The sequence below is a fragment of the Thalassophryne amazonica genome, chromosome 11 (genome assembly GCF_902500255.1).
Source record: "Thalassophryne amazonica chromosome 11, fThaAma1.1, whole genome shotgun sequence".
Lineage (NCBI taxonomy): Eukaryota > Metazoa > Chordata > Actinopteri > Batrachoidiformes > Batrachoididae > Thalassophryne > Thalassophryne amazonica.
In genome coordinates, this window is record NC_047113.1 from 26,186,282 (window position 1) to 26,207,773 (window position 21,492).

The window sequence follows — 21,492 nt, forward strand, 5'->3', positions numbered from 1 at the left end:
GAAACACCGGAATTTCCAATATTTAATCCCTCTTATTGAGTGGACAATAGAAATATGATCCCTCTGTTTCTGTGTATATGACCCATGGTCATAGACGTACAGTCATGGAATGACATGATTGAAACAATGCGCTTTTATTATGCCATCTGGGTAGATAAATAATTACTAAAATAACAACATACACAATTACATGCTAAATAACTAAAATGAATGATCACATAACACAGAAACAGGATGTCACACTTTGGATCTGTGTGAACGGACAGGGGGGCGTGTCTGCCAACAGCAGCAGCTGTTACCTGGACATCACAGCTGGAGAACACGTACCGTGTTTTGAAGGACAAGACCTTACAACTGTCCATCGTAATGTGCGTGTGTGTGCTTGCTGTCCTCACGTAGAAAAACAGAAAAAAATATATCGCTTTTGCAACAGGCTGGAGCGAGCACCCAGCGCACACGTTGACAGGCTGTCCCAGGTGAAACGGACAATCAGATCATGTGAACACGCAGCCAGTGATCTGAATGTCACGTCAGCCAGGTGAGCTATGTTCCACATGATGCAGTGTCTATCCTGAAGCACGCCGCAGGACAGACACAGTGTGAAACACACACACGCCACATATGTTGAGGGGGCGCCGACACTCTGGCATGCCACATGTGTATTGCTTGGCAATGCCACACTTGTGGTGCACTCAGGAAAATTTCACAGCCAGCCCAAAAGTAGTCACGTTTTTGTCTATTTTCATACTGGTTGCGTGAATGGCCCCACATTTCATAAGTGCTCTGCGAGTGGTATTGGATGTTCGTGTGTGGCACCTGGAATTTGACCGACACCTGCCGAGAGAGGGAATGAATGGGCACTCACAGGACACTCTATGTCTTTCAGCCACTGGTTTGCACGAATGGTTGTGGCGACAGGTGTACGAGGCGTTAAGGGTGGTCCAGATTTTTCCTGAATGGCATGCGATTTCTCCCCCACGTGCGCCATTCGGCCTCATTCGTGCTATGTGTGAAGGGACCCTAAGGGAGGAAACGCAGAATGGACAAAGATTTTTGGTAGATAGAATTACTCAAAAGTGAAGGCCTTGAGGCTTTAACTCAGAAAGCTGAGTTCACCTAATTAAAAAAGAAGGTAAGATCACTTTTTCAGGAAATAGGGTAAATGTAGATGGGGAACAACTTTGTCTTTCACCCCTCTGTTACTCACTTATCTACAACCAGCTATGTGAAGTCTTTGGAAACAGCTTCTATGAAGTTGGGTGCTGACATGAGAATAGTGAAGGTACAAATAATAGAGAAGAGAGAAAAGGCCACCAAACAGAGCCGGTCCACTACAGCTGCTGCAAACTTCCACTCACTGCAGATGGCCTCAGCTTCATCCTGGTCTCGAAACCTCTGAGCTATATAGGAGACCTCCTCCAAAATGCGCTGGATCTCTGGGGGAGGGATGGTGACTCCCATCATACTCCCAACTCCGATTCCAAGACCTCCAACTCCACTGCCAAATCCTTCTCCAGATGCATCAGCTTCATCACTGGGGGAACTGTGGGCACGTCCCCCGAGCACTACACCAGATTCACTCGAAGGCGGGCAGTGTGAGCTCTCTATGAGGTGGTAGCTGCCATAGTAGAGGTTCATGGAGCCATTTGAGGTGCCAGTGGGGCAGGAGGTTTGTGAAAGGGGCACACTGAGGCTCGGTACAACACCCATCTCAATGGAGCTAGTGCTGGTGTGGTGTTGGGTTGCGTGGCGGTACTTGTGCCCGGCTCGCTTCCGCTCATCACCAGGTTGCTTCATGCGAAGAAACCAGGCACACCAATTCAGCAGAAACACTCGAACCTGACAGTAGACAAGAAGAATTAGCAGCATGAAAATTCTAACACAACCATGAGCAATCACAAACAACTGAAGGCATCCAACATGTGTACGGTGCTTCCGGAAAGTATTCATAGTGCTACACTTTTTTCCACATATTGTTATGTTACAGCCTTATTCCAAAATGGATTAATTTTTCCCTCAAAATTCTAAACACAACACCCCATAATGACAACATGAAAAAGATTTTTTTGATATTTCTGCAAATGTATTAAAAAAAAACCCCAAAGAAAACACAAATGAGAATTCCCAGCCTTGCCATGAAGCTCAAAATTGAGCTCACACAGAGCAACTGATCAATTCATTGTTATGACACTGCATGGAGCCACTAACCGATTGGATGTTATGACACTGCACGGAGTGACTGATTGATTCATTGTTATGACACCGCATGGAGCGACTGACTGATTCGCTGTTATGACGCCTCACGGAGCAACTGATTGATTCATTGTTATGACACCATGGAGCGACTAACCGATCGGATGTTAAGATGCCTCATGGACTGACTGATTGCTGCGTTATTATGACACCGCACCGCAAAGTTCCATCCATCCATCCATCCATCCATCCATCCATCCATTTTCTTCCACTTTATCTGGAGTCGGGCCGCGGGGGCAGCAGCTCAAGCAAAGCTGCCCAGACCTCCCGATCCACACACACACCTCCCCCAGCTCCTCCAGGGGAACCTTGAGGTGTTCCCAAGCCAGCCAAGAGACGTAGTCCCTCCAGTGTGTCCTGGGTCTTCCCCGGGGCCTCCTCCCAACACCTCTCCAGCGAGGCGTCCAGGGGGCATCCGGAAAAGATGCCCGAGCCACCTCAGCTGGCTTCTTTCGACGTGGAGGAGCAGCGGCTCGACTCCGAGCTCCTCCCGAGTGACCGACCTCCTCACGTTATCTCTAAGGGAGCGCCCAGCCACCCTGTGGAGGAAACTCATCTCATCCGCTTGTGTTTGTGATCTCGTTCTTTCGGTCGTGAGCCAAATCTCATGACCATGTAGGTGAGGGTCGGAACGTAGATCAATCAGTAAATCGAGAGCTTTGCCGCCCTGCTCAGCTCTCAGTGACCGCATCACTGCAGATGCTGCACTGATCCATCTATCGATCTCATGCTCCATCCATCCCGTGCTCGTGAACAAGACCCCGAGTAACTTAAACTCCTCCACTTGAGACAAGGACACTCCACTCACCTGAAGAGGGCAAGGCACCTTTTTCCAGTCGAGAACCGTGGCCTCGGATTTGGAGGTGCTGATTTTCATCCCGGACGCTTCACACTTGGCTGCAAACCACCCCAGTGCACGCTGAAGGTCCTGATTTGACGAAACCAACAGAACCACATCATCCGCAAACAGCAGGGATGAGATTCTGTGGTTCCCAAACCGGACACCCTCTACACCCTGGCTGCTCCTAGAAATTCTGTCTATAAAGACAGAATTTGTGAGTGAAAACTTGTGCGGAAAGCCCTCACAGTATGTGGGTACCCACGATGGTCCCTGGACAAAGTGCAGAAGTCCCAGAAAACAAAGAGACCACATAGACAGGAGACGGAGACAAGAAGAAGAGGGGTGTCTCTCCATTATTTAGCAGGAGTAGGGGAAAAACTACAGAGGATCTTCAGACAGCACAAAATCCCAGTTTACTTTAAACTGGTTAACACCTTGAGACAGAAATTAGTTCACCCTAAGGACAGGATCCCTAGTTACAAACAGAGCAATGTAGTGTATTATATCAGATGTCAGGAAAACTGTAATGAACACTACATAGGTGAGACTAAGCAACCTTTAAACAAGAGGCTATACCAGCACCACAGAGAGGTCGCCAGTGGACCTCAGTCTGCAGTTCATCTCCACCTGAAAGACACTAACCACACATTTGAGGACAAGGAAGTTAAAATCTTAGCCAGAGAGAAGAAATGGTTTGAGAGAGGTGTCAAGGAAGCACTCTTTGTAAAACAGTTGAAACCCAGCCTTAACCGGGGGGCGGGTCTCAGACACGCTTTGTCCCCTGTTTACAATAGGGTACTCAGGTCAAAGCAGTTTCAGTCTTTTGTTCATGTTAATGAGTTATTCATGTCATCAGGAGAGTCGTCAAGGGAGCCATCATTAGGAGAGTGCATAATAGGTGCTAATTAGAGCTATTGTTTAGTCAATAGCCTATAGCAGTCGGCCTCTCGGTAGGAGGGGTCTGGTTAGGTTAAAAACTCCAGCTTTTGTTGGCTTCTGGTTTATTCTTCTCTACAAGAGTCAAGACAGAAGTCAGACTACCAGAGCAAGAATTTTAGCTGAGGAAGCTTCTGTGATTTGAAGCGAAATGTCCTCATGTCAAGCAACCCAGTCCAGTCGAAGATTCAAGCTTCTCTACTACTGCAGTAGTCCAATCTAGAAGAGATAAATGCATGGATCAGGGTCTCAGCATCAGTCATAGACAGGATGGGATGAATCTTCGCTATATTTCGCAGGTGGAAGAAAGCAGTCCTAGTAATATTTCTAATGTGGAGGCCAAAGGACAACAAAGGATCAAAAGTTACCCCAAGGTTCCTCACATTGTCAGTGTGATGTATGACACAAGAGCCGGGGCTGAGCGTTAACTGGTCAAATTGATGCCGATGTCTCACTGGACCAAGAACCATCATTTCAGTCTTATCAGAGTTTAAAAGTAGGAAGTTTCTAGACATCCAACTTCTCACTGCTGCAAGGCAATCTTCTAAGGATTGTATGTGAACGAGATTATCAGCAGTTATCGGCATGTATAACTGAGTATCATTTGCATAGCAGTGAAAGGTAATCCCAAAACACCGCAATATGTGCCCAAGGGGTGCTATATAAAGGGAGAAAAGCAGGGGCCTAAGACAGACCCCTGTGGAACCCCAAATTTCATGTCACTAAGGTTAGAGGTAGTGTTACTGTACAAAACACAGTGAGAACGACTGGTCAAGTATGACGTCAGCCATGCAAGGGCACTCCCAGTAATCCCAAAATGATTTTCCAGCCTATCAAGTAGAATATGACGATCCACTGTATCAAATGCAGCACTGAGATCTAACAGCAACAGAACCGTAGTGGTGTCCGAATCCACTGTAAGCAGAACATTCACCACTTTAGTGAGAGCCCTTTCCGTGGAATGATATTTTCTAAAAGAAGACTGCAGTAGCTCAAAGAGACTATTCTCAGTAAGACAGTCTACGAGCTGCCATGACACCACTTTTTCCAGAATTTTAGAGAAAAATGATAGATCTGATATTGACCGATAGTTTTTCAATACACTAGGGTCAAGATTAGGTTTCTTAAGTAATGGTTTAATCACTGCAGATTTGAAACATTTAGGAACAGATCCAGAAGTTAAAGAAAGATTAATAATTTCCAGCACAGTCGGCCCAAGAGTGGACCACAGGTCCTTAAACAGTTTTGTTGGTATAGGATCAAATAAACAGGTTGTGCTTTTTGTTGACATTACGAGTTTTTTCAGCATGCCTAGTGAGATACTATCAAATTCTGTAAATCGAGGTAATACCTCAGTAGTGGCGCCCACCTCAATAGCAGGGTGTAGTGGCTGGGTTAAGGCATGCCGGGATATGTTTAACCTGATGTCTTCTATTTTCTTCCCAAAGTAATCCAGGAAATCTTGTGCTGTAACAGGAGAGCAAACTACAGGTGGTTTTCCATGCATAAGTGTTGCCACTGTGTCGAACAAGAACTTTGAGTTATGCTTGTTTTTGTTGATCAAATCAGAGTAGTAGGTCTGCTTTATAGCCAATAATGCATGCTTATAGTCTAAGATAGCATCATGCCACGCAAGGTGAAATACTTCTAATTTTGAACGACGCCATTTCTGTTCCAGACCTCTTGCTTTATGCTTGAGGTCACGCAGATAATCATTGAACCAAGGTGATTGTGATTTGGGGGAGTGCGATTTTAACACAGGTGGTACAATCATGTCGAGTGTAGTTTTGAGCACTGAGTTTAAACTATCCACAAGTCTGTCTACTGACTGGGTATTTGTCAAACATGAAGCTAAGCCATCAGGCAGTCTAGCTTCGAGTTCAGTCATAGCTGAGGAGTTGATGCATCGCCGTAATGATATATAAAGTTGTTGTTCCACTAAACACGGCAGCGAAACTGTAAACTTCATAAGTGAGTGATCAGACACCACTGATGTAAGAGGCATCATGTCAATATTCGGGACAGCAATACCACGTGCGAGAACCAGATCCAGGGTATTTCCACTAATATGCGTCGAATCCCAAATGCATTGTCGAAATCCTAATGCATCCACAATTTCCAGAAGGGATCAGAAGGCTTATTTATATGAATGTTAAAGTCACCAATGATCAGAACGTTATCTACACTAGTTGACAAGTTAGAGATGAACACACCAAATTCATCTAAGAATTCAGAATATGGGCCAGGAGGCCTATATACAGTGACAAAGTAATATGACTGATTTTTATTCTTCTGACTTTGGCAATGTGTAATATCCTGAGCAGAGCAGAGAATCAGATGCTCAAACGAGTTATATTTGTAACCCCCAACAGCTAATAAGCTAAACCTAGATTTATAAATAAGAGCAACACCCCCGCCTTGCTTCGCATCACGAGGGATGTGGCTAAATGTATATGCTGGTGGGCAGGCCTCATTTAAGGGGACGACAGATGTAGGTTTAAGCCAGGTTTCACATAGCCCAATCATATCTAAGTGATGATCAATAATTAAATCACTGATCAACAATGATTTTGAGGACAGTGATCTTATGTTAATGAGACCCAGTCCAAGGACCTCAGTGGGGTTGACAGCTGAACTGTTTGGGCTTAGGGGTGGTTCCAGAGTAACATATATAAGATGCCTAGAAGTAGGTTTAGGTTTGAGACATTCCATGCACGTTGTAAGCAGCAGACACGAAATCTTTGCTATTGCTGGAACAACCACTGGGTCATCCTCAATTTCAACATCATCCAATATAGCAATGGGTATTAAGTTTGGAAAGCATATCCCTCTATGATTTTTATGGACAGGACTACAGAAGCAGACCACAATCTCAACTTGTTGAAATTCCCTCCCTGGCAAATAAACTGCACTATCACCATAGTGGATTTTCTGCACTAAATTTCCCGCTAAGCTAATGGATTCCACACCCACATTTGTCATAAGCCTTGCAGGGTCTCTAATCACCTGCTCCGTGGCCTGCTGTAGATTCCTAATGTTACCCTCCCTGTAGAGCTCTATCTATGTTCGCAGACAAGATGGCGGCGCCTTCCCCAGTAGGGTGGAGGCCATCCGGCATCAGCAAGCCACGGTGGCCCCAGAACGAAGGCCAGTTATTAATAAAGCTAAAGCCTTGCTGTCTACAAAACTGCGCCAGCCACCTATTTAACGATGTCAGCCTGCTAAACACCTCATCAGTACCCCGGGAGGGGAGGGGACCAGAGACTATTAATAGATGCCGACACATCTTTCTGGCAAGGTCACAAGTCCTCTCTATGTCCATTTTTGTGACCTCTGAGTGCTTCATCCTGATATCATTGGTGCCAACGTGAATAACTATGTGACTATATCTCATGTCATGTTCCTTCGCCTGTCTTCCCTTCTGCAGCGTCAGCACCCTAAGATGAGAGGCAATGTTGGGAGCTCTGGCCCCAGGAATACATTTAACATCAGCCGGCATCTGTAACCTGACTTTGCGGGTGATAGAATCCCCTATCACTAAAGTCCGGTGTTTCAGCCTGGAGACAGGAGTGGAAGTCACTTGTGGACTCACAGAATTCACATCAGGCAAATCCAAGGGTGAGAACCGATTCACAGTTCGCACTGGCGATTGTGATCAGGGTACCACAACCGGTCACCAAGCACTACGGGGCTTCCTCCGCCTAGCCACAGTCCGAAAGCTGTCCTCCACAGCCGGCGTTTCTAAGGTGATGCTAATGGGCTTGCTAGCCGGCCCAACACTAACCTCATCTGGAGTGCCCGTAACATCTAACTCCACTGAGCTAAGAAGCTGCTCTAACTTACGGACACGGCTCTCTAAGAGAGCCACCCTATCTTCCAACATCATGCATGATTTACAGAGGGTGTAAAGTAGGATTTGTAGTGTACTTTGTGCACTAAGAAATTCAAGAATATAGCCAAGCAAACACGAGCTAACCAATAATGGATAAGCTAACCACTCCTAAGGCTCACACAGACACAAATAAATGAATTAAAATTCACAGCAGTTACACTGAAAAACTAAACAGGTAAAAACCAGCAGCTATAAAATACACTAAACAGTTAATTAACTAACTGAAAAAATGATGACAGAGGTCCGAAATAGCTAACGCAAGCTAACCGCCAGTGAAAATGCTAGCCGCTCCTAAGATTTTACACAGGAGTAAAATAATTACTTAAAATTCACAGCAGTTCGACTGAAAAACGAACACAAGTATTAAACGGGCAAAAAGAACAGCTATAAAAAGTAACGACGGGGAGGGGAGGAGTCGACCTAGCTAGCAAAAGCTAACCGCTAGCGAATGCTAACGACTAGCGATTCACAACAGGACTTTTGTTAAATAACGTTCAGAGTAGATACAATTAATAACCAGAAGAGTGCTAAACAGAAATAAAAGAAGCGTATACAACTGTGTGAAGTTCAAAGTAGCATCACAGTAACAAACAATCCGTCAGAAGCAAGTTGCCAGATCTGTCAACAACCAAACAGGACAAAGAACCCCGGACCCCATACTCCCGGAGCAGCTCCTACAGGGTGCCCCGAGGGACACGGTTGAACGCCTTCTCCAGATCCACAAAGCACGTGTGACTCGTTGGGTGAACTCCCATGAATCCTCGAGCACCTGATGGAGGGTGTAGAGCTGGTCCAGTGTGCCGCGACCAGGACTGACTATCGGTCGAATTGTCCTCTCCAGTACTCTGGAATAAACCTTACCGGGGAGGCTGAGGAGTGTGAGCCCCCTATAGTTGGAACACACCCTCCGGTCCCCTTTCTTAAACAGAGGGACAACTACCCCGGCCTGCCAATCCAGAGGCACTGTCCCCGACCGCCACGCGATGTTGCAGAGGTGTGTCAACCAAGACAGTCCCACAACATCCAGAGACGTAAGGTACTCAGGGTGGATTTCATGCACCCCAGGAGCCACCACAGAGGAGCTTTCTGACCACCTCAGTGACTTTGGCCTGAGTGATTAATGAGTCCGCCTCTGATTCCCCCGTCTCTGCTTCCTCTTCAGAAGACTTGATGATGGGACTGAGGAGATCCTCGAACTATTCCTTCCACCGCCCAACAATATCCCCAGTCAGGGTCAAGAGCTCCCCACCCACACCGTAGACAATGATGGTGGAGAGCTGCTTCCACCTCCTGAGGCGTCGGACGGTGTGCCAGAATTTCTTCGAGGCCGACCGAGAGTCCTTCTCCATGGCCTCCCCGAACTCTTCCCAGACCCGAGTTTTTGCCTCTGCGACCGCACGGGCTGCAGCACGCTTTGCCTGCCGGTACCTGTCTGCTGCCTCCAGGGTCCCACTTACCAACAAAGACAAGTAGGACTCCTTCTTCAGCTTGACGGCATCCCTTACTTCCGGCTTCCACCACCGGGTTTGGGGATTGCCGCCGCGAAAGGAACCAGAGACCTTGCGACCACAGCTACAATCGACCGCATTGACAATGGAGATGGAGAACATGATCCACTCGGACTCCATGTCTCCAACCTCCCCCGGGATCTGGGAGAAGCGATCCCGGAGGTGGGAGTTGAAGACCTCGCTGACACAGGGTTCCGCCAGTCGTTCCCAGCAGACCGTCACAATACATTTGGGTCTGCCAGGTCTGACCGGCTTTCTCCCCTCCCAGTGGATCCAACTTACCACCAGGTGGTGATTGGTCGGAGGGACGATCTCTCGACACTGAGACCACTGCAATGTTCAATGTCCAAAATACCAACATTCTGGGCACAATGAACATGTTTTCACTATTGATTTCTTTGTGTGACTGACTTCATTATTCAAGCATTCAAAAGGCTATTCCTATCGCCACCCACCCAAAAACTGAACATTCTTTGACTGTTCATTAAACGTTTGCATGGACATCATATGAACAAAGAATGAGGACAGGTAATGTTTGTATGTGAACATTCAATGAACATTATACAAACGTTCACAAATGTTCAGAACATTAAATGAACATTTGTAGAATGTTCGAATTATTCAATTCAATTACTCAATTACCCTCAGTTTTTAAAAACTGTAAGGAATTGAGCAAGAACATTGCATTGGCTGTGTTTGGGTTTGTGATCGCCTTTGATTCTATTAGAAGACTTGGCGGTATTTGAACTCAAAATCAGCTTGTTAGTAGCTGAGAGGGTATGGGAGATAAAATTGAAAGTTATTGGTAAGCTGTAGCTTCCGATAAGTTTTTAGGTACTTTATCGGTTTAGTATTATAAAGATAACTTTTCAGTTAGCTGATTACCAGTTATCAAATCTAACGTTTTGGTTAGATGTGCCCACCACTGCTCTGTGAATTTCCTTGAGTGGCCCAGCCAGAGCCCAGACATGAAGCTGACTGAACATATCTGGAGCGATCTGAAAATGGCTGTGCACCGACACTCCCCATTCAACTTGATGCAGCTTGAAAGGTGCTGCAATGAGGAATGGGCAAAACTGCCCTAAGATAGGTTCACCATGCTTGTGGCATCATGTTCAAGAAGACGTGAGACTGTAATTGCTGCCAAAGGTGCGCCAACAAAGTATTAAGTAAAAGGTGTGAATGTCAATAGAATTTTGACTGTGAATACTTTCCGGATGCATTATATATATATATATATATATATATATATATATATATATATATATATATATATATATATATATATATATATATATATTGCAACATTTTATTTCAAGCCATACCATGAATCTCTCAAAGCTGGTTAGTACACACAACCACGATCATGGAGAAGGCTGCTGACTTGACAGCTGTCCAGAAGACACTCACAGACACCGTCCACGGGAAGATTAAACCGCAGAAGGTTTGGCTGTTCACAGAGTTCTACATTAAAGCATAGGCATGGAAAGTTGACCGGCAGGGCAATATATATATATATATATATATTGCCCTGCCGGTCAACTTTCCATGCATAGGCATGGAAAGTTGTAGAATGTAGAACTCTGTGAACAGCCAAACCTTCTGCGGTTTAATATTCCCGTGGACGGTGTCTGTGAGTGTCTTCTGGACAACTGTCAAGTCAGCAGCCTTCTCCATGATCGTGGTTGTGTGTACTAACCAGCTTTGAGAGATTCATGGTATGGCTTGAAATAAAATGTTGCAATATTTATTATTTCTTATCATTTATTATTTCTTTTCTTTTTTGAAGCAGAAGGCTGTAATTGTCAAAATTAAAATAAAAAAATGTTTGAAACATTTTAGTTTCTATGTACTGAAACTAAAATACGTAAAATATTCCCATTTCATGATATTCTACTTTTTTGAGATGTACCTGTATATGAAAAAGTAAAGACCCTGATATCTCTGTAGAACACCTCAAAAAGTGTTACAATGTCAAGTGAAACCAAATAAAAAAGGCACCTACTGCATATCTGTCAGATTCCTAAATTTCCTTTGTTCCTTTTTTAGCTGGATGTTTTGTATTACAACCCCAATTCCAATGAAGTTGGGACGTTGTGTAAAATGTAAACAAAAACAGAATACAATAATTTGCAAATCCTCTTCAACCTATATTCAATTGAATAGACATTTGAATAGACAAGATATTTAGACTGGATTGTTTTTTGCAAATATTTGCTCATTTTGAAATGGATGCCTGCAACACCTTTCAAAAAAGTTGGGACAGTGGTATGTTTACCACTGTGTTACATCACCTTTCCTTCTAACAACACTCAATAAGCATTTGGAAACTGAGGACACTAATTGTGAGTGTCATGATTGGGTGTAAAATGAGGTGTTTCAGGCATCCATTTCAAAATGAGCAAATATTTGCACAAAAACAATAAGGTTTATCAGTTTGAACATTAAATATCTTGTCTCTGTGGTGTATTCAGTTGAATATACTGTAGGTTGAAGAGGATTTGCAAATCATTGTATTCTGTTTTTATTTAAATTTTGCACAACGTCCCAACTTCATTGGAATTGGGGTTGTTAACTTTGTATTTTACAATGGTCAAAGTGAAGAATGTGTTGTATTGATTGTAAACAACCACCAAGATATTCTGATTTGGGACCATGCTTATGGAAGCAAACAAACAAACAAACATGACATCACCCCTTTATTGTCACAATGATGATAATCCTGGTGATACTCAAATTAATCAAATTAATTAATCACTTGTAGTCACTCACCCACTTGGGCATCTTGCCTCCATGGGGGTCATGATGGTGAAATTGCAGAACTATAACAGTCACCACCACAGACATCCCCACGATCATCATGGTACTGGCAAAGTACTGGGCTGCAAGTACATAGAAATCATAATGTATTCATGATATATATAAATATACTCAACAAAAATATAAATGCAACACTTTTGGTTTTGCTCCCATTTTGTATGAGATGAACTCAAAGATCTAGAACTTTTTCCACATACACAATATCACCATTTCCCTCAAATATTGTTCACAAACCAGTCTAAATCTGTGATAGTGAGCACTTCTCCTTTGATGAGATAATCCATCCCACCTCACAGGTGTGCCATATCAAGATGCTGATTAGACACCATGATTAGTGCACAGGTGTGCCTTAGACTGCCCACAATAAAAGGCCACTCTGAAAGGTGCAGTTTTATCACACAGCACAATGCCACAGATGTCGCAAGATTTGAGGGAGCGTGCAATTGGCATGCTGACAGCAGGAATGTCAACCAGAGCTGTTGCTCGTGTATTGAATGTTCTTTTCTCTACCATAAGCCGTCTCCAAAGGCGTTTCAGAGAATTTGGCAGTACATCCAACCAGCCTCACAACCGCAGACCACGTGTAACCACACCAGCCCAGGACCTCCACATCCAGCATGTTCACCTCCAAGATCGTCTGAGACCAGCCACTCAGACAGCTGCTGAAACAATTGGTTTGCATAACCAAAGAATTTCTGCACAAACTGTCAGAAACCTCATCTGCATGCTCGTCGTCCTCATCGGGGTCTCGACCTGACTCCAGTTCGTCGTCATAACCGACTTGAGTGGGCAAATGCTCACATTCGCTGGCGTTTGGCATGTTGGAGAGGTGTTCTCTTCATGGATGAATCCCGGTTCACACTGTCCAGGGCAGATGGCAGGCAGCGTGTGTGTCGTCCTGTGGGTGAGCGGTTTTCTGATGTCGATGTTGTGGATCGAGTGGCCCATGGTGGCGGTGGGGTTATGGTATGGGCAGGCGTCTGTTATGGACGAAGAACACAGGTGCATTTTATTGATGGCATTTTGAATGCACAGAGACACTGTGACGAGATCCTGAGGCCCATTGTTGTGCCATACATCCAAGAACATCACTTCATGTTGCAGCAGGATAATGCACGGCCCCATGTTGCAAGGATCTGTACACAATTCTTGGAAGCTGAAAATGTCCCAGTTCTTGCATGGCCGGCATACTCACCGGACATGTCACCCATTGATCATGTTTGGGATGCTCTGGACCGGCCTATACGACAGCGTGTACCAGTTCCTGCCAATATCCAGCAACTTCGCACAGCCATTCAAGAGGAGTGGACCAACATTCCACAGGCCACAATTGACAACCTGATCAACTCTATGCGAAGGAGATGTGTTGCACTGCATGAGGCAAATGGTGGTCACACCAGATACTGACTGGTATCCCCCCCCCCCAATAAAACAAAACTGCACCTTTCAGAGTGGCCTTTTATTGTGGGCAGTCTAAGGCACACCTGTGCACTAATCACGGTGTCTAATCAGCATCTTGATATGGCACACCTGTGAGGTGGGATGGATTATCTCAGCAAAGGAGAAGTGCTCACTATCACAATTTAGACTGGTTTGTGAACAATATTTGAGGGAAATGGTGATATTGTGTATGTGGAAAAAGTTTTAGATCTTTGAGTTCATCTCATACAAAATGGGAGCAAAACCAAAAGTGTTGCGTTTATATTTTTGTTGAGTGTAAATAAAACATCATCAACCTTCCATGTAAATCTGAGATGTATTTATCACATATTAAAACAAAAATCTGCCCTATACTCATAAACCAGCCATCATGAGATACAAGAAACACAGAGCTGATAAATCATATACTTGTCCTATCAATTTTACTGCCCTGGAAACTGTGGCAATAAAATCAGGGTGATACAAATCTTAAAACAGGGCGATACAAAAAACAAAAGATTGAAAATACCAGATTTTGTATCGCCTTGCATTTCATCCAATCAGGATCCCCCATTTCTCAGTCCCACCAATGACACACCCCCATTTTGTGTTACCCTGGTGACAAGTGGAGGATCCTGATACAGGATCCAGACAGTGTTGCCAACTTGGGGACTTTCTCGCTAAATCTGGCGACTTTCCAAAACCTCTTGACTACTTATTTTCTCAAAAGCGACTAGTGACAAATCTACCTACTTTTCCTGTTGTCACTGGAGACTTTTCTGGTGTTTGGTGAATCAGATCTAGTCTCTGTTCTCACCGAGCGGCAGCGGGTGTCCCCACCTCCACTGCTGCCGCAAAGCCACAGAGCCCTATAGCAAAGCACTGAGCGGAGGGATATCTACAATCCTCCGCATTCAAACATGCAGGAGCGATGCCTCCGTGGCTGTTTCCGCATTGAATGACAAACCTAGCTCGGACTCAGTCTTTTACCTCGTTTGCTACACTGTGGCTAATTAGTCTCCAGGCTTTGAGGATTCCTGGCCTTGAGAAGTTATGTTATTTTTAGAAGTGATAGCCAATTTCAATGGCAAAATAAACAAACAAGCCAATAATCAAGTTTATTTGTAGTTCAATATTATTAACGTGTTTTTACTCACTTTTTTGCTTGTCACAGTGTTTTTTTTTTCTCAACAAATACATTAATAGTAAAACGAACAACAAACAAACAAAGGACAAGGCCACAAAAACACACAGTATTATTCTAAATAGAAAGAGATAGAAAAAAATTAATTGTACAATAACAAAAGTAAAGGCATTTTTTAACATTAATTCTCTTCAAAAAATTCCTTATAGAGTGTGGCAGTTTTATGACATTTGGGAAAGTCTATAAGCTTAATACTGCTTATATATTGTTCAAATTCAGCCAGAAGTCCATGTAAATTCCTTTTCAATACGCTACATTTACATTTACTGCTCGGCAGTAAGTCAGACTCGTTTCCAGTGGAGGTTGGCCTCTGCCAGGGCTGCACCTTGTCACCAATCCAGTTTGTGATATTCATGGACAGGATATCGAGGCGTAGTTGGGGGGAGGAAGTTTTCCAGTTTGGTGGGCTCAGGGTCTCATCACTGCTTTTTGCAGATGATGTGGTCCTGTTGGCTTCATCGACTGGTGACCTCCAAGACTCACTGGATCGGTTTGTAGCCGAGTGTGAAGCGGCTGGGATGAGAATTAGCACCTCTAAATCGGAGGCCATGGTTCTCAGCAGGAAACAGATGGATTGCCTACTCCGGGTAGGGAATACGGCCTTGCCCCAAGTGAAGGAGTTCAAGTACCTCAGGGTCTTGTTCACGAGTGAGGGGACGATGGAGCGTGAGATTGGCCAGAGAATCAGCGCAGCAGGAGCGGTATTGCATTCACTCTACCATACTGTTGTGACGAAAAGGGAGCTGACCCAAAAGGCGAAGCTCTCGATCTACTGGTCAATCTTTGTTCCTACTCTCACCTATGGTCATGAGTGTTGCGTTATGACCGAAAGAACTAGATCGCGGGAAATGGGCTTCCTCAGGAGGGTGGATGGTGTCTCCCTTAGAGATAGGGTGAGAAGTTCGGACATCCGTGGGAGGCAAGGAGTAGAGTCACTGCTCCTTCGCATTGAAAGGAGCCAGCTGAGGTGGTTCGGGCATCTGGTAAGGATGCCTACTGGGCACCTCCCAAGGGAGGTGTTCCAGGCATGTACATCTGGGAGGAGACCCTGGGGAAGACCCGGGACTAGGTGGAGAGATTATATCTCCACACTGGCCTGGGAACGCCTCGGGATCCCCCAGTCAGAGGTGGTCAATGTGGCACGGGGAAGGGAAGTCTGAGGCCCGCTCTTGGAGCTGTTGCCCCTGCGACCCAAACCCGGAAAAGCGGTTTAAGATGAGTGAGTGAATGAGTAATGATTCATGTGTATGATTATTCTTTAATGATTTTGATAATTATATAAATCAGACCTTCTGTGTTATGCTACTTATTATTAGCACAAGTGTTGAATGAACGTTGTTGGTGTAGTGAGTAAATGAGTTGTTATTAAATGGAGTTGACGATAATTATATGGTTCTTGTTCTATATTTTTGTTGTAATATGTGATAAATATCTTATTATGTCTGTTTATGTATCACGCCGTGTATCATGTGATAAGGTATAGATATATACGAGTACATACTCGTGAAACTCCTTTGTTCCTATATCAATCACAGTCCTTAACAAATATCACAACAAACACCGCTAACAATCAGGTTCAGTAGGAGGTCTTAGTATTAGTATGTTTTTTATCTATTTATTTATTTATTTTTATTCTTTTTATTTTTTATTCACTGTTACTAAGTGTTTATGTCTTGTTCTGTATCTCTGTATGGGTCATGATTTCGGAAACGTCCAAGACCAATTTCCCCACGGGGACACCTGCCTGCCTGCCTGCCTGCCTGCCTGCCTGTCTGTCTGTCTGTCTGTCTGTCTTTATCTGGATCCAAACACTGCTGTCATCAAGAAAGTGTGGTTGCTTGATTAATTCCCTGAAGTTTGGTAAGGTTAAACTTTACCCTTGTGAAGCGCCTTGGGGCAACTGCAGGGGTGTCCAGATTTACCCAAAACTCTCCGTGCCAGCAAGAAGGTTAATGCCTGTCTCTGCCTGGGTTTGTATCTTAGTGTTACACTCTGTGTGTTTCATCCAGTGGGGAAAAACAGAACTCGTTTGTACAAAACCAACACTAATCTCTTTTCCTTCACTTTCCTAGCCTTTGGCTTCTTTTCCCCTTTCCTTTGGTTTGTAACACTTTGAACTTTCTTTCTGTTGCTTTGAGTTGAAATGTGCACATTTTCCACCTGAGTTTCAGCACGTATTGCAGACTGATCATATTTTGTTTTTGTAATCTTAGTGGATGTTGGTATATGTCATTATGTGTTAATTCATAGAGAGCAGAAAGAAAATATATACAGCAAATAATAAAATGTATGATCTAGTCTGTAAATGTGATATACATAAATATATATATAAATAATATATATAAATGCGATATAAATGTGATATACATTCATACTTCTGAATGATAGATATTCAAATCATCATTCTGTTGAAGTAAGCACAGAAGTGCTGCGTCGTCTGAATATTTGAAAATGTAATTCCCAGGGTGCTTGGCTGAACACTCATTAGTGTTCAGCCAAGCACATAAACATTCACCTAAACATTCACACTTAGTGGGTGTCTTATTGTGATGAATCTCAAATGACAGTTGATGAATACACTCTTAATATACAATATGGTTACAGTACATACAACCCCAATTCCAATGAAGTTGGGATGTTGCAAATCCTCTTCAACCTATATTCAATTGAATACACCACAAAGACAAGATATTTAATGTTCAAACTGATAAACTTGATTTGTTTTGTGCAAAAATTTGCTCATTTTGAATTGGATGCCTGCAACACGGTTCAAAATAGTTGCCACTGTCCCAGCTTTTTTGAAACATGTTGCAGGCATCCATTTCAAAATGAGCAGATTGTTGTGTGGGCCGCTGAAGAGGAGGTACTGCTGGCCCACCACCACCAGAGGGCGTCCTGACCGAAGTGCGGGCTTCGGGCACGAGAGGGCGCTGCCGCATTGCAGAACCAACCGGGAGTGACAGCTGTCACTCATCACCCCTGCCAGCTGTCACTCACCAGCCATCACCACAAAAGCCGGGCAGCATTTCCACTTCACTGCCAAGATATCACCTGTAAATCGAGGTAATATTCCTCAGCTATATACTGTGCCATATTGCACTTAACAGTTTGTTTATCCATTACAGAAGGACCTAATTACTTGTGTCAGCTGGAGGCTGAACCAGTCGTTGACGGCAGGGTGACGGATTTCACCCTTCAAGACTCGTAAGACAAGTAACTGGTTGGGTTTAGTGGACAGACTGTGTTCATTATTGCGGAGGTGGAGGTGTTGTTTCCCACCTGCATGAACTGGACTATTCTGAGGAGTTACTGAGTGTTTCCACTCACCTTTTTTTCTGTTTTGTTTCCTACCAGCAGTACCAGATCCGACAGCTGGAGACAGTGGCCACCTGGGGAGATCAGGACTTGGCATGTCCTGTGTGTTTCCAGAGCCGGTGGCAGTGGAAATTGTGTGGGGCCCGGCTCTACTCTGGATGGTGCTCTCCTATCCTCGAGCCTGCCCACACGCCACCTTCGTGTAATTGACTGTAATCTAAATTCTGTTTCTGTCTGTATTCCGTTGTGCACATTTACAATAGTAAATTGTTATTCTTTGGCTCATCCATTGTCCGGTTCATTTATGCCCCCTGTTGTGGGTCCGTGTCCCTACACTTTCCCAACAGGATATCTCGGCCAGCGTCATGGATCCTGAGGGGCGTCAACCATCGGATGAACCACCAATGGGAACGCAGGGTGCACAGGCGTCGGCAGGAGGCGTGTTAGGTGAGCTACAGCAAATCTTAACCGCCTTCACTGCTCGGTTGGACTTGGTGACCGAGCAGAATGTGATTCTCAATCGGAGGATGGAGGCTCTCACCGCCCAGGTGGAAGCGCGCCAGCAGGGCGCTGCTGCAGCTCCTCCTCCTGCTGACCGAGCACTGGATACAGACATTCCATTGGTGGTTCAACTAACCCCCCCCATCCCCTGAAGCATACATAAGCCCCCCGGACCGTACGGAGGCTGTGGTGAAACGTGCGCGGACTTCTTAATGCAGTGTTCGCTCGTCTTTGCACAGCGTCCCGTGATGTACGCGTCCAATGCTAGCCAGGTAGCTTATGTCATTAATCTGCTTCGAGGAGAGGCACGCGCCTGGGCTACGGCGCTCTGGGAGCAAAACTCACGGCTCTTAACCACATACACTGGGTTTGTAAGGGAGTTTAAACAGGTGTTTGATCATCCCAATAGAGGCGAGTGTAGAAGAATTTTTAGGTCCTTATTTGAACTATGATGAACTATCAAGTGTCCTGATCTGAACTGTATGTCCTCTGGCTGAACTAGCAGGTGTTCAACCCAAAAAAGGGCTCTATTAGTCATTCGGTCTGTCAGGGGCTTTCCAAGGCCTCTTAGGTGCTTTCCCGCAGGCCAGGTGCAGGGGGCCTCAGGCCAGCTGCACCTGTGGCCGAAGGTCTTTTAAAAAAATCAGTTGTAAATCCTTCAAGTTTTAATGGGAGCATTTGTCACATTGAAATAATGGCCTAACACCTGCTTAGGGTTCACTAGAGGACGCTTCCAATAGAAAACCATGTCTTGGGAATAAAATAAATAAAAAAGTCGAAGGAGGAGCGATGCCCGCGGGTTTCCAATAAATAGATGAGCGCGGTCGTCACATATTCAGTCTCTCTAGAGGACTCAGTTTGTATAAGCTCTGTGTCAAAGGCTTAAATAAACTTAAAAAACTCTGTGCATTTTATCTTGCTTAAGGCTGAATTATTCCAAAGTGTTGTGTCCTTTTCTAGCAAATCACTTGCAATTAGTTTGTGTTATCTAAAAGAAGACATCCTGAGACGACCAAAAGAAGGACCACGACAGAACTTGGCGAGCCAGCTTCAGGAGGGTCCAGGGGCATTCTGGCAGCCTGGGACGGTCCAGCTCATCCCTCCAGACCGTAAATAACAGTGATCACGACTAAAAGGTAAGCAGAAACCTTTTATAACTTCTGCAAGATCTGGAGGAGTGAGTCGGGATTTCCGCCCAAGTTGACAGGTGATATTTTTAATTGCCTCTTACGCAAAAGAACCTGGACTAAGAAAATTGATAAGAGACTAAAAAAGATAAGATTGAAAATTATCAGGCCTTGTAGATAAAATGCTCAGAAGGTGTGTGTGTTCCCGGGAAAAAGAATGTCTGTGTGAGTGAAAGGTCAGGAATGTTCATGAACTCTGGTGCGGAAAAGAGTGCGTGGAGAACTAACCTGGATGCTTGGGGAATAATTGGTGTTGAAATTCGTTACTAACGCGCCGGCTGATAACATGCGCTGTAGGGGTTAATTTAGGGGAGTATACTGACAAATAGGTACAAGGTAATACAAGGTTATTTAAAGAAAAAGGAGACTGAAGTGAAATAAGTGAGAAAAAGAGTTTAACAGAGAATACGTGCAGAGGAAGCACAAGATAAGCGCCTGAGGGGTCGCAGTAGAAATACCGTACGTGATGAAGAGATTTAAAGAGAAAAGTGCAAAGTAGCACAGCTGACAGTAAGTAAACAGAGTTCAATAAAGGACGTCAATTTTTAAGAAAAGAGAAAAACTATAAAAAAAAATAATAATAATAAAATAAATAGAGAGTTAGTGCAGAATACAGGAGAATTAATGAAGCAGAAAATAGTGCAGTAAGGCAAAGGATACGCACGCGAGGCGCGGTAAGGCGTAGAAGTAAATGAAATATTGTATGCTCAGAGAGGAGCTTGTTAAAAATAATATATTAAGCACAGGATACGCACGCGAGGTGCGGTAAGGCGTAGAAGTAAATGAAATATTGTACGCTCAAAGAGGAGCTTGTTAAAAAATAATATATGAGTTGCTGGCAGCGCCGGAGAAGCTGTCTAAAGTGAAGAAGAGATACATACTCAAACAGAACACATTGGTGTTAAGTGATTAAAAAGGTTGTTTAAAGCCACGGAGTGAAGTGACAGAAGTCTAGATAGAGATATATAGAAATTTGTTTTTAATAATTTTTGTGTATAAAGCTTTTGAAGGTTGGTGTGTGGGAGAGCGGAGAGTAAACGGGGAGTTACAGGCAAAGCTGTGAGGGCTTGCAGGCTGGCTGACATACAAGATTAATGTGAAGAGTAGGGGGCTGGAGGAGACGTTTAGACCCAATAGAAGGACTTGGGAGGTGCATGACAGGCAAAGAGGAAAAGTGAGAAACAGAGACAGTGGGGAAAAAAGACAGGAGAAGAGACTGCTATGTAAATACAGAGAAGGTAGATATTATTTCAAAGAAAGAAAACTAATAAACAAACACAGCAGAAAAAGACAGGAGAAGCAGAAAGTGAGAAATTAGAAGGAAAACAGAAAGTCGGGAGCAAAAACATTAGGAAGTGTTAGGGTTGTAAGAGGATTAAATAAATAAAGTTGGTTATAAATCAAAAGAGTTAAAGCTTAGATTATAGTGAAAAAGCTGACAGACTGATCAATGCTTGGGACAGTCATTGATGGGAGACTTAAGTGATGATGAAATAATACTCCCAGAACATTACTTGACTGACGGAGACATCGAAACCCAGGGAATCAGGACACATTTTTGGCTGGAAAGGACCTATTTTGACAGTGTAGGAGCAGAACATTGGCAGGACGAACAA

The 21,492-nt window shown here is 44.2% G+C and overlaps 1 protein-coding gene across 1 annotated transcript in view; it reads right to left on the bottom strand.

Annotated features, from left to right (window-relative positions):
* Positions 1-1,192: 1,192 nt before the first annotated feature.
* The window catches only part of LOC117520137 (neuronal acetylcholine receptor subunit alpha-7-like), a 215,063-nt gene continuing 194,763 nt past the window's right edge, over positions 1,193-21,492 (bottom strand). The window contains exons 8-9 of the mRNA XM_034181440.1: positions 12,203-12,312; positions 1,193-1,839 (exon numbers count right to left, since the gene is read on the bottom strand). Coding sequence (XP_034037331.1) covers positions 1,222-1,839; positions 12,203-12,312 — 728 coding nt within the window. The 3' untranslated portion in view covers positions 1,193-1,221. The remainder of the gene's footprint in view (positions 1,840-12,202; positions 12,313-21,492) is intronic.